The sequence below is a fragment of the Symphalangus syndactylus genome, chromosome 21 (assembly GCF_028878055.3).
Source record: "Symphalangus syndactylus isolate Jambi chromosome 21, NHGRI_mSymSyn1-v2.1_pri, whole genome shotgun sequence".
Classification (NCBI taxonomy): Eukaryota; Metazoa; Chordata; class Mammalia; order Primates; family Hylobatidae; genus Symphalangus; species Symphalangus syndactylus.
Window position 1 is genome coordinate 32058486 of NC_072443.2, and position 17755 is coordinate 32076240.

Genomic DNA, 17755 nt, shown 5'->3' on the forward strand with positions numbered 1-17755 from the left:
TAATTATAGAATGTGGCTTTCCTAAATTTTTAAATCTGACATTTTTTTCTTCCATTGCCAGCAGCTTAAAGTCTTCTATGGTACACTCTTGTGGTGTAAAAGCATAATTTTTATTTTTATGTGTTAAAGAACTACACACATTACTTTAAAAGAGTTAAGTATCTATGTGTGGTATATATTGCGGTGTATTTGCTGCAGGCAATGTGGGAATAATCATGATCACTGGAAATATGTGTTTCCTCAGGGATGTTCCTGCTTTCTAGAAATTCATCTCATTGTAGAGAAAAATAAAACATCGTACATCATCGGTAAGGAAGGCTATGATAATCACTGGTATTCTCACACCTACCTATCACAGAATTGAAACTGGAGATCTATAATCTCTAAGTATAATACCTTTTAGTGAAATAATTACATTTCTAACATGCTCAAAGACTATCTTTACAGACTACCATCTGTTACTAAAGAGTTTTCATATGTTGACTCAGACCTATTATTTATGCTTACTCCATTAACACCCCTTTCATATGGCCACATCAATCTGAGTGAGAGTTTCCAGGCTTTAGAAGGAGTTACAAGCAAAGAGAAGAGATTTGGCAAGTCAGACAGGGAGTGAATCAGGCCTCTGTGAGAATGTGGGAACATCCAGAAGCCAAATCAGAATTTAATTATTTTATAAGATGCTGAGTAACTGCAGTGGAACACCAGAACAGGTGACCCCAATAGTACTCCCAACTTCAGGAATGTATGAACCAAAACCTGGATCTCATACTGATAAAACTCCCCACTTCCTCCCAGCTGAAAAAAACTCTAAAAAACAATAGAGTTAACTCCTGCATATTTGAAAAACCAAGAAACATAAATCGTTACTTGGTAGAAGGAAACAAAATCAAATAAACGGGATAAAAACCATACGGGTCAAATTTGTTAGAATATTAAGAAATTTTTAATAAAACTCAGTGATAAAACTACTCTAATATAATTGATTAGAAAAATGAGTCAAGCCAATAAAAAGTACATTTTATAAGAAGGTCCATATGACAAAGGCTTTATGCTTCAATTCATAGATCATATTAAGTAATTTTAAAAAACAAATCATTCTTTGCAATAATAAAATATTTCGGTAGTCTAGAAATTTTAATTATTATCAATGTGGTGTATTAATTCACTGCTTTCAATCACAAATGTCTAGTTGAGGTATACCAGCAGGAGGCGTTAGCAACTTCCCTCTGCAGTATTTATATAACATGAAGTCTATTGGTTATTTCCTTAAAATCTGCTACCACTGTTGATGCTCTTTAGTTACAACTGATGGTAATCTCTAAAGCAAAAACAGTCATTCTCTTATTTCAACTTGTGATAAACGGAACCTTTCTCTGATCCAGTTGAAACATTTATCACACTCAGGGTAAACAGGAAGGAAGGCATCATCAACTATCTTTAAACACAGAATATCCTGAATGTTCAACAAGACTATGACAGAAGCAACTAAAAATCTTTTTTAGTTGCCTAAGAATAGCTGGATTTTTCTCCACCCCTTTACTGTATTTTTACATGTATAATTTTAAGCACAATATTCCCATAACTCTGATATCTGTCCAGGATCCACATGAAACAAACAGCTGACCTTGCAATACAACTTTAAGTCCACAAAATAACACTTGTTTAAAAATACAACAGCCCAAAACAACATTCTGTTTCATGTAGTTTCTCTTAAAGAAAGCTTGTCTGTAAAAGTCCATCGGTGAATAGTTCCCCTCATTCTCTGAGACATCATGGCAGTTGAGTAATCATACAAGCTGCTCTAAAAATGTATGTGTGTCTAGTTAATTTAGGCAGTTTATTTTAATAGCATTCACCTCTTTTTGATTATAGCAGGTGTTTCAAGGATAAATTTGCTGAAAATTGTATTTTGTTTAAACAACAGCAGCATGTACATTTATGGCCTTACTATATTAAAAAGCATTTATTGTCTGGCAGCAATAGATACAATTACAAACATTTGTGACAGTAATTGGAGCTATTATTCCTGCATCGAGCCACATGGAGACCGACTTATTGCCACCTGTATTTACATTTGTTACTGGTAATTGTAAAAGCTGATTTTTTTTATTTGGCACCTTGTTTTTCTTTAAATTACGTGAATATTTCTCAACAGAAGGTCTACCAGAAAATCTGTAAGAATTATAACTGTAGTTTCTCCATTATTCAAATAACAGGCCGAGTCCCATTTTAATAACGATTATATACATAAAACATATTCCCATATTCTAGGCCACAGATTATATGTTTTTGCTCATGGATGCAAGAATCCTATCAATATATCCTAACTAACAACCAGAGTATAAGTCTTAACAAAGACTCTTTTTTTTTTTTGAGACGGAGTCTCGCTCTGTCGCCCAGGCTGGAGTGCAGTGGCGCGATCTCGGCTCACTGCAAGCTCCGCCTCCCGGGTTCACGCCATTCTCCTGCCTCAGCCTCTCCGAGTAGCTGGGACTACAGGCGCCCGCCACCACGCCCGGCTAATTTTTTGTCTTTTTTAGTAGAGACGGGGTTTCACTGTGGTCTCGATCTCCTGACCTCGTGATCCGCCCGCCTCGGCCTCCCAAAGTGCTGGGATTACAAGCGTGAGCCACCGCGCCCGGCCAACAAAGACTCTTTATTGCTAAATTATAACAATTTATAAATCCCTGCAGGTCAAAAATATTTAGAGAAGCTAAATTTTATTAATACCCACTTATACTGCATCCATGGCAGAAGGTCAAATCAAGTTACTCTCTCCACTGCTTTGAAATGAGGGGGAAAAAATCTTCTATTGTTTCTAGAGGATACAGATTTGTCTATAATATGAGAAAGCCTACCACTGTAAATTTCTGCAGGATTTGGCTTCCAATTCTAAGAGACTTAGATCTAATATAGCAATTCTGTGGTCCCTCCAGGTTCATTCAAATGGAATTCTACCTGCTGATTAAAGGAGGCCTCTCTTCTCCCTCTCAGGTTTTGGCTCTCACTGTGACTAGAGAGGCCCAGGGGGCTCAAGACTATTGCAATGATTCCATCCTTTGCACAATGACTCTTCCAGAAATGTTTCCTGCTGTGAATCACTCAAGGCAACGCTTATACAGTTTATTTATGTTAAAACAAAATCCAATGGCTTGGAGTTGAAATTTAAAGTTTAAGGTTCTTTTTACAACTGCACTCTAAGTCAGACACTAAATGAATAGGTAAGTACTAAAAAAAGCAGTTCAGTAAATCAAAGGTTTGAGATAATTAGAAACACATGCTGTAATACTTCCAAGGCCTTTTAAAAATAATCTCTTCATCTAAATTTCTTGTAATGAATCTGAAGATTTACATAATTATTAATACTAGAGACATTTTGGTGGAATGAAGGGGATACCTACCCAACTATCTTTTAAAACAACAAAGTAAGAAATATTTAATTATAATTTGGAAAACTACTTAAGTCATTAATCAAAACTCTAATTACAATATCCACAGGGCATTAAAGCGTGTTAGAACATTTTTTCATTGCATTAAATACCTAATATTAAATCACTATAATGCACAATCGTTTAGTAATAAGTACTGCATAATTGAAGAAAAGGGCCTAAGTAGGGTTTAGTTGAAAACTGATTTCACACTTTCTGCTCTTCCTTATTTCTAGAGAATAAGAATAAATATTATTAATGATTATTTGGTTTCCATTGTGATTAAAAAAACTTGCCTTGAAAAAAAATCATGCTCTTGATGAAGACTAATAGATGATTTTAGAAGCCACTTTCCTTTGGGTTAATACATGAAGTTGAGACACTAATTGTACAAATAAACAACAGACAACAGCCAGCTCATATACAAATATATAACTCTGACCCACAATCTGCAGCAGTCAGACCAGGAAGCAAAACCACAGCCTCTGTAGCAATCAGCCCCGAACAGGGTTTAATCAATGACTGCTGGCTTCCCCACTTTTGTGTGCCACCCACTTCCAATGTAGGACCAACCAGACAAAGCCAAATATCCTCCCCTCCCTTAACCAGCCAGTCACATATTATACCCTGCTTCTAGTTTAGCCCACCTGAAGATTACCAGCCATATCTGAACATATAGTAAATCTTCCCTTTTTTCCACTAAAAATCATTTAAATTTCCCTACCTGCTTTTGAGTCTTTGCCAAACACACATGACGGTGGCTGACTCCCTTGCTATACAGTAAGCTCTGAATAAATAGCCTTTGCTTGGTCTCACTTGAGTGGTCTCCATTTATTTTAACAAAGTCCAAGGTTTGCTTTTTATAGTAAAAACTCAAAAAGATAGAATATTATTCCTCAAGAAACAGCATTAAATATTTCTTTAGCAATTTAAAATTAATCAAAATTATAGAAAGTTAAAATTTATATGAATATGCATTCACCTTTTCTATTTCTCCAGAAATATGGAACATGGAGAATTCTTTGGCAGCTCAGCTTCAACTATTGTTATGTTCAACTCAGCAACTTTCAGTTGATTCATTTAAAAATTTAAAAAGTTTATATGTTACTATAAGGAATTTAAAATTTTTTAATTATGTAGGAAAATATTATCCTTCAATAATTGTCCTAAAGTACTACTCTAGTTTAGGCATCCTCAGACAGTTAGTTTCTAAGAAATGGACTCCTGAGCCATACTCATTAGGTCATAACTGAGGCATTAATAAAGTGGCATGAGCTAGGATTTGGCTGATTTTTACTCTCTTAGCAGAACTTCTGGCTGCATCTTTAGACACATTATTCCAACTTGAGGCAGATCTGAATTGTTCTCTGGATATATAACCACCCTAGAAGTGCAGCTGTCCCTTGAACAACACTGGTTTGAACTCCATGGGTCCACTTATATGCAGATTTTTTTCAATAAATATACACAAAAATTTTCTAGAGATTTGCAACAATTTGAAAAAACTTGCAGATGAACCACATAGGCTAAAATATTGAAAAAATTAAGAAAAAGGTATGTTATAAACACATAAAATTTACATAGACAGTAGTCAATGTTATTTACTACCATAAATATACAAAAAAAATTATAAAAAGTGAAAGTTTACCAAAATTTATGCACACAAACACAGACTGTACGTGGCACTATTTGCAGTTGACAGAAATGTAAACAAAGGTAGATATGCAGTATTAAATCATAAGTGTATAAAATTAACTGTAGTACAATCTGTACTACTAGAATAATTTTGTAGCTACCTCTTACTATTGTGATGAGCTCAAGTGTTGCAAATATTGCTTAAAATGTGTGAGGTTAATCACATCCAAGTGAGCAGTTAGTCTCTATAGTAAATTGTGTATCACAGTAAAAAGTTATTTCTTGAGGTTTTCATGTACTTTTCATGTTTAGTGCAATATCTTCAAGTATTTTTCATGTTTAGCATAAACCCTGAATAACACCATGGGACCCATACAAATGTCACTTACAATGCTGGAAGTGCTCCCAAGAAGTAGCGAAAAGTCCTGACATTACAATAAAGAGATGAATTGCTTGATATGTACTGCAGATTGAGGTCTGCAGCTGAGGATGCCTGTCATTTCAAGATAAATGAATCCAGCATAAGAACCATTGTAAAAAAAGAAAATTCAGGAAGCCATCACTGCAGCTATGACAGCAGGCACAAAAACCTTTCACTTTTTGCAAAATACTTTTTCTCTTATACTGAAAATGCAGCTTTTATGTGGGTGTAGGATTTCTATAAGAAAAACATACTTACAGCCTCCATTATGATTCAAGAAAAAATGAAGTTATTATATGACAATTTAAAGCAAAAGGAGGGTGAACGATCTAAAGCTGGAGAATCTGATGCCAGCAAAGGATGGTTTGATAATTTTTGAAAGAGGTTTGGCTTTAAGAAGTGTCAAGATAACAGGAGACTCAGCTTCTGATGACTAAACGGCAGAAGATGAGTTCCTAGGTGCCATTAAGAATATCACTGTGGAGAAAAGATATCTGCCTAAACAGGTTTTTAATGCAGACTAAAGTGCCCTGTTATGAAAAAGAAAAAGTGCCACAAAGACATTTATTAGTAAGAGATGTGAGCACTAGGATTTTTTTTTTTTTTTTTTGAGGTGGAGTTTCGCTCGTTGCCCAGGCTGGAGTGCAATGGCACAATCTCAGCTCATCACAACCTCCCCCTCCTGGGTTCAAGCGATTCCCCTGCCAGCACTAGGATTTACAGCAGGAAGGGATAAGCTAATTCTACTATTTTATGCAAATATAGTTGGGCTTATGATTAGGACTGCCCTTATTTATAAACTGCTAACCCCTGAGCCTTGACAGGAAGAGATAATCACCAGCTGCCAGTCTTTTAGTTGTGCAAGAAAAGGGCCTAGACATTGAGAACCCCTTTTCTGGACTGGTTCCATCGATGATTTATCCCTGAAGTCTGGAAGTACCTTGTTAGTAAGCGACTGCCCTTTAAAGTTTTTTGATATTGGACTATGCCCCTGGTTACCCAGAACCCCATGAGTTCAACATCGAAGGCACTGAAGTGGTCTAGTTGCCCCCAAACACAACATCTCCAATTCAGCTAGTAGATCGGGGGTCATAAGGACCTTTAAGTCTTATTACAACATAGTACTCTATGGAAAGAATTGTCAATACTGTGGATCCGCAAAAGAGAGAACATCATAAAAGTCTGGAAGGATTGTATCAATGAAGATATAGAAAAAGCTGTAAAAGCCATCAACTCTAAAACAAATTCCTGCTGAAGAAAACTGTGCCAGATGTTGTGCAGGACTTCACGGGATTTATGACAGAGACAATCAAGGAAATCATGAAAGAGACTGTGGCTATGCCAAAAAAAAAAAAAATGTTGGTGGGGATAACAGGTTTCAAATGGATTTTGGAGAAATTCAAGAGTTAATAAACATACCAGAGGAATTAATAGGAGATGACTTGATGGAGATAAGTGCTTCCAAACCGTGCCAAACAATGAGGAGGAAGGCGAAGAAGTAGTACCAGAAGACAAATTTGATACTGGACAATCTGGCAGAAGGGCTCTGATTATTCAAGACTACTTTGGACTTATTTTGTAACGTGGACCCTTCAATGAAAAATTAAACCAAATTGTGGAAGAATTGGTAACATACAGAAACGTTTTTAAAGAAATGAAAAAGCAAAAAAAGCCAGAAATTAGAATGCATTTCCATAAAGTTATACCAGTGTGCTTGCCTCTCCTGCCTCCCCTTCCTCTTCCTCCACTTCTTCTGCCACTGCCACCCCTGAGACAGCAAGACCAACTCCTCCTCTAGTCCCTCCTCCTTCCTCAGCCTTCTCAATGCGAAGACAATGGAGATGAAGACCTTTATGATGATCCACTTCCACTTAATGAATAGTAAATATATTTTCTCCTCCTTATGATTTTTTTAACATTTTCTTTTCTCTAGCTTATTTTATTGTAAGAATACAGAATATAATACATATAACATACAAAATATCTGTTAATTGTGTATGTTATTAGTAAGGTGTCCAGCCAACAGTAAGCTTTTAGTAGGTAAGTTCTGAAGAGTCAAAAGTTAAAATGCACAGGGGTTGGCATCCCTAACCTTCATGTTGTTCAAGGGTCAACTGTAATTACCAGGAACATTATAATCAATGCCAAAAAAATGAACCACTAATATGGTCCATTCAAATAAGCATCTAACAAAAATTCTTTATCTTCAGCTGTGAAGCATATTATTTGTATTCTTGGCAACATTTACTTTCCTAATTGTATTCTGTTTAAGCTAATATTAAAATTAGTTTGCATTCTTTGAGAACTGGCAATAGTAGCAAGTGGTGCCAGACAATAGGGATAAGCTAGTTTAGCAATAAAAACCTTGTTGCAATATTATGGCGAATATACAAAATAAAATATTGGTATATGATAAGAGCTCATCAAAGCACATACATTGAAATACATAAAAAGAATAGAGAAGGAGATTTACTTTCCTGTAATTTCCTGCTAGGATGCATAAAAAGAATAAATGTGTGAGAGAAGACTGCTCTGCCTAAGGAGTAGCCATGATTTTGTTTCTTTACTTCTCTAATTAATTAAACTTGTTTTCATGTAAGTTAAAAAAAAAAAAAAGGGAGTGTCTGAGCCTACCATGGCTCAGAAAGCTGCCTGATTAAAAAAAAAAAAGTGTGAGAGAAAAAAGCAAAACACATATTTGATCCAGAGCCAAATAAATATGGGACTTATTTACTACCAAATTTAAATAACAGAGGTCTTTTACTACTTGTCTCTCTCATCTCTAAACCACTTCAAAATTAATCCAACACTGACGAGTAAAACACACTGACCCCAAAATAATACATTTCTTTTCTTTAAAACACACAGGTGAAATCTCTAGATGTCCTAGATAGCCTATGTTGAGTGAAAGGTTATTATTTTGGCCAAAGGGAAAAGAAAGTTTTTTTTTTTTTTTTATACTTTAAGTTTCAGGGTACATGTGCACAACGTGCAGGTTTGTTACATATGTATACATGTGCCATGTTGGTTTGCTGCACCCATTAACTCGTCGTTTACATTAGGTGTATCTCCTAATGCTGTCCCTCCCCCCTCCTCCGACCCCACAACAGGCCCCAGTGTGTGATATTCCCCTTCCTGTGTCTAAGTGTTCTATTTGATTTTGATAAAGTGAGGAATGGAGAAGGAGCTGGAGTCCACCTCTTCTGGAGGAGAATGAGTCTGTGAGGAGAGAGTTCATATGTAACCAGATGGTTTATTTTTATTTCTGAGACATAAGAAACTTTGCATTAGCTCCTTATTTTCTCAAGCCAGTATATACATTTATTTTTAAATAAACTAAATAAGGAATTCACCTGACCCTACAGGTGTATTTCCCAATTGCTATATCTGAAAGACTTAAAAGAAAGAAAAGTTTGTAAAATACTAGACACAAAGATCAAACCATCTAAAGAAGAATTCTAAAAAAGCAATCAAATATGACTTTGGTCAGTAGTTTTTACCACAAAGATCTCAATTCAAAATGATATCTACATATTCTAAAAAATAATGAAAAAAACCTTTATCTGATATTTTGGAATGCTGGCCATAAAACTTAATTTTATAATTAATTTGACAGAGTTTATCCTCATAAGATTAAGGCCTACAGAATGGCATGAGAATAAGGGTCCAACTTTCAACTCGTTAATTCTTCCTCAAATCAGGAGGACACTGATTATTTAAAAACTCAGGATTTTGATGATAGCAATACTGGTCTGTTATAGAATTTGACCTGCACATAGTTTTGTAGAAGAGTGTGTGTTAGCAGTTACATTTATATTCTTAAGTTACTACTATTAATGCAAAAATCAATAACCGCAATCTAAAAAATCCCTATTAGACTTTAAATGAGATGTCTGACTTCCAGAGTTTACTTAGCTTGAAAGTAAACAAATTAAACTTGCTTCCTTGTGGGATTAAGCTGTACTTGAGAGTTTCCAACTATACAATTATTTTAACACATCATTCTAACCAGAATCACAATAATAGTGACTTTTAATTTTATGAAAAGAATTTGTTCTGACAAAACCAAAAAATCAGAAATCACATTTTTGCAAATGAAGACTTGCAGAAGATTTCACTTAATCAGTGAAGAAGAAATTCTTATTAACATATTTTTAGATATGAGAGCTATACAAAGAATTCACCTGCAATGCAATCAATTAATAGTTGTCCTCTATAACAAGTAGGTAAATGGACTACAGGATTTGTCCACTTACCTTGAATAGAGTTTGTTCTACAGCTGTTCACAGTGTAGTAAGACCTCTGTTGCTCTCGCCCTATACTGGGACTGCTCTAGGAGTCTAGCTTACTTCCTACCTGCTCTGAGACACAGTTGTACAAGCTCAAATTCAGACATTCTAAGAATAAATTAGCTTCTAAGGCATTCTGAAAACAATGTTTCTAAGATTTTTTTTTTGGGGGGGGGAAGCAGACACAGGATCACATTTTCAGAGTGATAAGCTTATCTAGAACCTTGTTCCATAATGCTGGGGGCTTATGTCCAACCTCCTCCAAGGATGAAAATCCTCCTTCAGTTTTTTATCTAGATGTCTCTTTAGCCCGTTTTGTAGAGATATTTACACTACTACTAGAATAGTATTGCCTAGTTACCTATTAACTTATTCTGAAGTCATTACAGTTGACCCTTGAACAACGCAGAGGTTGGCCGTTAGTGGCACCGATCACTTTGTGCAGTAGAAAATCCATGTATAAGTTTTGACTCCTCAAAAATTTAACTACTAACAGCTTACTTTTGACTAGAAATGATACTGATAATATAAATAACACGTATTCCTTATGTTATATGTATTATATACTGCATTCTTACAACAAAGTAAACTAAAGAAAATGTTATTAGGAAAACCATAAGAAAGAAAATATATATTTACTATTCATTAAGTGGAAGTGGATCACTAAAAAGATCTTTATCCTCATTCTCTTCATGTGGAGTAAGAAGAGTGATTGGTCTTGCTGTCTCAGAGGTGGCAGAGGCAGGCAGAAGAGGAAGAGGAGGTGGAAGAGGACGAAGAACAGCAGGCATACTGGTTGTAACGTTCATTGGGAAGTCTGCCTGTAAGCGGACCGGTGCAGTTCAAAGCCTGATTTTACAGGCTACTAGGCGGAAGGGACTTGCCTTGTCTCAGATTAACCTTGTCTTTGGACTTGGACTTTTGGGGTTAATGCTGGAATGAGTTAAGACTTTGGGGGACTGTCAGGAAGGCATGATTGTGTTTTGAAATGTAAGGACATGAAATTTGGGAGTGGTCGGGGCAGAATTATATGGTTTAGCTTTGTGTCCCCACCCAAATCTCATCTTGAATTGTAATCCCCAAGTGTTAAGGGAGGAACCCGGTAGGAAGTGATTGGATTATGGGTATGGTTTCCCCATGGGGTTCTTGTGAAAGTGAGTGAGTTCTCACGAGATCTGATGGTTTTATAATTGTCTGGCATTTCCCCTGCTCACTTCTTCTCCTTCCTGTGGCCTTGTAAAGAAGATGCCTTGCTTCCCCTTGGCCTTCTGCCATGATTGTAAGTTTCCTAGGCCTCTCTCCCCAGCCATGCTGAACTATGAGTCAATTATACCTCTCCTTTAAAAATTACCCAGTCTTGGGCAGTTCTTTATAGCAGTACAAAAATGGACTAATACAACAGTATTTATCAAATTGTAACTAGAAAGGAAGTAGAAACTTGATACAATGGGTGAGTTAATCTGGTCTCATCCCTAAATCTTATTAAATATGACTTCTTGATTATTTTCTTAACATTTTATTTATTTATTTAGAGATGGAGTCTCACTCTGTCATCCAGGCTGGAGTGCAGTGGTGCAATCTTGGCTCACTGCAACCTCTGCCTCCCAGGTTCAAGCGATTCTCCTGCCTCAGCCTCCCGAGTAGCTGGGATTACTGGCACGTGCCACCATGCCCAGCTAATTTTTGTATTTTTAGTAGAGACAGGGTTTCACTGCGTTGGCCAGGCTGGTCTCGAATTCCTGACCTAATGATTTGCCCACCTCGGCCTCCCAAAGCATCGGGATTACAAACGTGAGCCATGGCATGTGGCCAGCATTTTATTTTTAATCACATGTATTGAATAGATTATCTAAGACCACTTCCAGGCTGCTTTCTGTTTTGCCATGCAGCAGAGCTCTAAACCATCTTATAACTCTAATCAGTTGGTACAGTCATGGAATTCCTAGTCATCTAAACATAATATGATTTCCCAGAAAATCTTCTGAGAAAATACCTCTCAACACTAGGCAAATATGATGTCTTCCAAATCACTCTTTTAAAGATCTTTGCTTTGCTTTTTGGACCACATTACATTATTTAGTTATTTAACAACAGTTTGTTAAATCCTTATTAAGACAAAATGCTGAAAACTGAATCCTACTGCCCTTCTTTAATAATTTTTATAATTGGGAGTACCCCAACCCTGAAGTTTCCTTATAACATTTTTTTTTTTTTTTAAGAAAATGTGTTCCCTCTTTGATACCTTATTGTCAGTCCTAATCGTGACTTTCAGTTGCGGTAGTACACGTTCCACTTCTAGGCTCCATTCTGCAGCATCTGTTGTGGATTCCAAAATATCTTCTTGTTTGGCAGTCTCGTTCATATCCTAAGAAAGGAAAGATATCACAAGATTGAGAGTTTATAAAAAGAAATGGTAAAAATTTGAGGCATTTTAGCAGTACTGCACAATTTAAATCAAGAATTGGTATTGTTAAAATTATAGTGGAAGAAGAAATTCTTTTCTGTCTTCCTACAATGTTGAAAGAAAATAATGCACCAACCTGCTAGAATAGCAAAATACGTATTAAAAAAGAAGCAAATATATGATTCAACTATTTTTACAAGGAAAAATGTTTCTGAGACATCAGATTGAACTCAATAGGAATACCATCAAATGGACCAACAAGCCATTTAGGTATGTTAATCGGTAACAGTAGAGAAGATGTTTGGTAAGAAAACAATTAAATCGGGCATGGTGGTGGGCGCCTGTAATCCCAGCTACTCAGAAGGCTGAGGCAGGAGAATGGCATAAACCCGGGAGGCGGAGCTTGCAGTGAGACAAGACCACGCTACTGCACTACTCTAGCCTGGGTGACAGAGCGAGACTCTGTCTCAAAAAAAAAAAAAAAAAAGAAAGAAAAGAAAACACTTAAATTTACTACACTGAAATACAAACCCCAAATCTGAAAGGCAAAATATAAAAAAATTCCAGAAGTGAAGAATCACTATTTACAAAATTTGTAATCATAATTGAAGTGATAATTAGGTCAAATTATAATATAGCTTAAAGTGTAATTTAATGTAGACATACTTGAACTCAAATAGGGAGGGGGCCAAATTTCTGCATTTGGTTTCTGCATTGGGATAATAAAAATCAATCATGATTGTTTTTGAATTACAACAAAAAAGGCCCAATCTTTTCTTTTTTCCCAGCCCTTCACATTTCAGCATTAAGTATGTATGGATCTGAAAATATAAATAATGTAGATTAATGATTTAAAGATAAAATCTAAGGCAGTAATTTTGGTACCAATTCTTCCCTTTAACTCCCTTAATAAATTATAAGTAAATCTAAAGAAAAATTAAAATATCAATATTTATATAGAGAAAAAGAGACCAAAGAGATATAAACAAGACATAAAATGTATGAACCTTATATGAATTCTAATTTGAATAATCTATAAAAAGACATTTTTGGGACAATCAGTGAAATTTTAATATGGGAGAATACTGGATATTAAGAAATTACTAATTTTATAGGTACGACATGGCATGGTTTTGTTTAAAAGGGCGTTACAAGTTAGAAATAAATGCTAAAATATTTACAGATGAATTGACAAGATGTCTGAATTTTACTTTAAAATACTATGAGGCAAAGAAAAAAAGGGAGGCAGCTTTAAATAAAACACGATTGACAAAATGTTAACAACTGTTGAAACTGGATAATGTGGCATGTTCATTATCTTATTCTAATTTTGAATATGTTCGAAACATTCCATAATGCAAAATTTAAAAACAAAAACTAGGTGAACAACCTCATGATGAAATTACATTCCCAATATATATTTATGTCACTAAAATCACATTTCTTAAATGAAAGCTCATTGGATTAGTCTTTCCAATCAGATGTAACACTAATCAGAAGATTAATCTTACATTAGGGTTTGTATTTTTGTGGGAGACTGAGGTCATTAGAGGCTTTGAACTCACTCCCAACTAAGACTCTAGAACAGTGCTAACATTAAGAAAGCCTCTCCTACCTCCCAGCTCATAACAGCAAGTCCTGTTTAGACTCAGAGCCTTAAAGCCTATACTGCTTTTTGTTCAGATTCAAGGGACTATATATTTCTAACTTCACCATTTGAGAATGGATAACTAATACATGTTTTTACACTGTATAATATGTGGTCTGAATGTATTGTTACATTCCATTTAGAAAACCAGAAGTATAAAAAAAAACATTAAGTAAAATGTGAAAAGAAATCTCAAGATTCTACTTTAAACATTTAAATATGGAAACACTGTATTATTCTGAGTACTTAATGCTGTATACTTCTATATAAATTGGATCTAGGGTAGCATAAGAGTATCATAGCTGGGAAAGGAGGTGCTGCATTCACAAAACAGATACGTGTGAAGTTACGTGAGAATGTGTACGATGGCAGGAAAAGAGGTAATGGGTCTCTGTGTCAAAACCTAAAGCAATAGGGAAGCTTCTCTGCCATGTAAATCCACACTGGCATCAGTAAGATGCATATGTTTGGAAGAACTAGGCATATGCACATTCACCGGCACATCTGAGTACCTGTCTTAGACTCTACGAGACTCAATTTCTCATTTTCTATACCACACAGGATAGATGAATGGGGGCTGGGGTAGGGAGGACATATGCCTTGCTAGTGGTCTGTGAGCCCTGACCTCAGGGCATGTGTGTGGGTATACACACAGGGTTACTCCTGCCAGGGTTATGGGCCCCCACATCCCAACCCTGCAAAACCAGGCTGAAACAAGACAGCATGCCCTCTCAGGAGCAGTTTTGAGTGATTCTTAATAGAATGTAGGTATTGCATCAAATGATAAATTCAGTAACATTATAGGGAACAAAATCAATATATAAAAATCAGTATCATTTCTATATGCCAACAGTGAACAATTTGAAGTAGAAACCAAGAAAGTAATCCCATTCACGACAGCTAAAATAAAATACCGAGGTATAAACTTAATCAAAGGAGTGAAAAAATCTTTAGAATGAAACTACAAAAACACTGGTGAAAGAACTGAAGAGGACACAGAAAAGGGAAAGATATTCCAAGTTCACGGACTGCAAAAATAAACAGTATTAAACTGCCCAAATTACCCAAAGCAATCTACAGATGCAATCTCTATAAAAATACTAATGACATTCTTCACAGAAATAAAAAAAAAATCTAAAATTTATAAGGAACTACAAAAGACCCAGAATAGTCAAAGCAATCCTGAGCAAAAAGAAAAAAGCTGGAATCATTGCATTACCTGACTTTAAATTATACTACAAAGCTACCATAACTAAAACAGCATGGTTCTGGCATAAAAACAGTTGCAAAGACCAATGGAAAAGAATAGAGAATCCAGATTTAAAACCATGCATTTACAGCCAACTCATTTCTGATAAAAACACCAAGAACATACATTGTGGAAAGGACAGTCTCTTCGATACGTGATGCTGGAAAAACTGGATATTCATACGTAGAAGAATGAAACTAGATGCCTATCTCTTACCATACACAAAAATCAAATCAATATGGATTAAACACTTAAATCTATGACATGAAACTATAAAACTACTAAAAGAAAACATTGGAGAGACACTCCAGAACATTGGTCTGGGCAAAGATTTCTTAAGTAAGACCTCAAAAGCACAGATAAACAAAGCAAAAATGGACAAATGGGATCATGTCAAGCCAAAAAGCTTCTGCACAGAAAAGGAAGCAATCAACAAAACGAAGAGACAACCCACAGAATGGGAGAAAATATTTGCAAACTACCCATCTGAAAGGGGATTAACAATCAGAATATATAAGGAGTTCAAACAACTCAGTAGGAAAAACACCCAAATGATCTAATTAAAAAATAGGCAAAAGATCAAAACATACATTTCTCAAAACAAGTCATACAATGGCCAGCAATTATATGAAAAAATGATCACTAATCATTACTAATCACCAGAGAAATGTGAACCAAAACCACAAGATACCATTTTACCTAAGTTAAAATGGTTTTATCAAAAAGGCAATAACAAATGCTGGCAAGGATATGGAGAAAGGGGAAAGCTTGTATACTGTTGGTGGGAAAGTAAATTAATACAGCCACTATGGAGAACAGTTTGGAGGTTCCTCAAAAAACTAAAAATCTATCATATAATCTAGCAATGCTGCTGTGGAGCATATACCCAAAAGGAAGGAAATCAGTACATTAAAGAGAAATCTGCATTCCCATGTTTACTGCAGCACTATTCACAATAGCCGAGATAGGGAATCAACCTAAGTGTTGATCAAGGGATGAATGGATAAAGAAATCACGGTATATATACACAATGGGATATTATTTAGCCATAAAAAGAATGAAATCTTGTCATTTGTAGCAACATGGATGGAATTGGAGGTCATTACGTTAAATGAAATATGCCAGGAACAGTAAGACAAATATCACCTGTTCTTACTCATATGTGGGAGGTAAAAATAAGTAGATTTCATGGAGGTAGAGAGTAGAATGATGGTTATCAGAGATTGAGAATGGTAGGGGGAAGGAGGGATAAAAAATGAATGGTTAGTGGGTATGAAAATATAGTTATTTAAAACTGCATTAGTTATATAGAAAAAATAAGACCTAGTGTTCGGTAGCACAAGAGGGCAACTATAATTAACGATAATGTATTATATATTTCAAAATACCTAAAAATGTGGAATGGGAATGCTCTTAACATAAAGAAATGATAAACGCTTGAGGTGACTGACAGCCCAACTACCCTGATCTGATCATTACGCATTGTATGCCTTGTATCAAAATATCACATACACCCCATAAATATGCACTATGTGTTCATAATAACTAAAGATAAAAAAATAAAAAATAAAAATAAGTTTGATTTATGGAGTACCATTTGGGTGAACTGAAGCTAGATGCTGTTGATTAAATCCCAAAGCCAGTGCTCTCCAACCCTCATTTCCACCCTCATTTCCAACCCTCATTTCCACCTCCTCTTTCTTTCCCTCCTTACAAGATTGAAGTTCAGAATCACCAAACAAGACAAGGGGGCACACCCATCCATACTCCCACTTTCTTCAGGCCTGGATGTAGGATTGTTTAAGTTGTGAATAACATACTCAAAATGTTTTACTGAAGGAAGGGCATTTTTCATAAAGGCAGATGGGTTTGCAGTGGCCGTTTGAACTAGACCTAGAATCTGAGGCAGCTGGGTACATAAAGATCAAACACTGCATTAAGATACGCCACTGCATAAGCTATTTGTTTTTATGTTGGGCCCTTTAGTAAGTTGCATTTACCCTTACCAGCTTATTATTTGGTTCTCTTAAGCAACAATTTGCTAACTCCCACTCCCAATATCCTAAAATGATTTAACGTAGGAGCTCAAAAATTTTCACTCACTGGTAGGCCATAATTAATATACTAGGGGAAATGGCCCAGTTACTAAATGAATAAAGGGCAAAAAGAGAACATTAGGTTTCGCAGAGCAGCATTAACTTATTCAAACTATACAGTTTCTTTCTACATTCATGTTTGCATATCTATTTCATAACCTCATTCCTCACTCAACATTTCTTAATGCCTAATAACTGAATACATTAACTGAGCAAGCCCTGTATATAAAGTATAAATCATTTTAAAACTATACTGTGCCTTGGTTATAATACTTTGAGAAAACTTTTCTTCCCAATTGTTTTTCCATTTCATAAATGGTACTTTATGTGGGTCACTTGTACAAGAGAAATAAACTGCTGTTTCATTTAATCAAAATTTTATATCATCATGACAAAGTCCCTCTCTAACACATTAACTAAGATAAAGCACTGCTTTTGGGAAATTCCATTTTCCAGTTACTGCTGCAGAGGAAACAATTAGAAGCTCATAAGACACAACTTATCTAGAAGTCTCACTTATAATTAATTAAACTAATAAGCCATTTGTTAAACTCCTACAACATTCAAGGTAAGAATTCAGGC

The 17755-nt window shown here is 35.5% G+C and overlaps 2 protein-coding genes across 2 annotated transcripts in view; one reads left to right on the forward strand and one right to left on the reverse strand.

Annotated features, from left to right (window-relative positions):
- The window catches only part of HHLA2 (HHLA2 member of B7 family), a 263843-nt gene that overhangs the window by 58307 nt on the left and 187781 nt on the right, over positions 1-17755 (forward strand). The gene's annotated exons all lie outside the window — the stretch shown is intronic.
- IFT57 (intraflagellar transport 57) overlaps positions 1-17755 on the reverse strand; it is a 60909-nt gene that overhangs the window by 17998 nt on the left and 25156 nt on the right. Inside the window, exon 6 of the mRNA XM_055259104.2 lies at positions 12019-12141. Coding sequence (XP_055115079.1) covers positions 12019-12141 — 123 coding nt within the window. The remainder of the gene's footprint in view (positions 1-12018; positions 12142-17755) is intronic.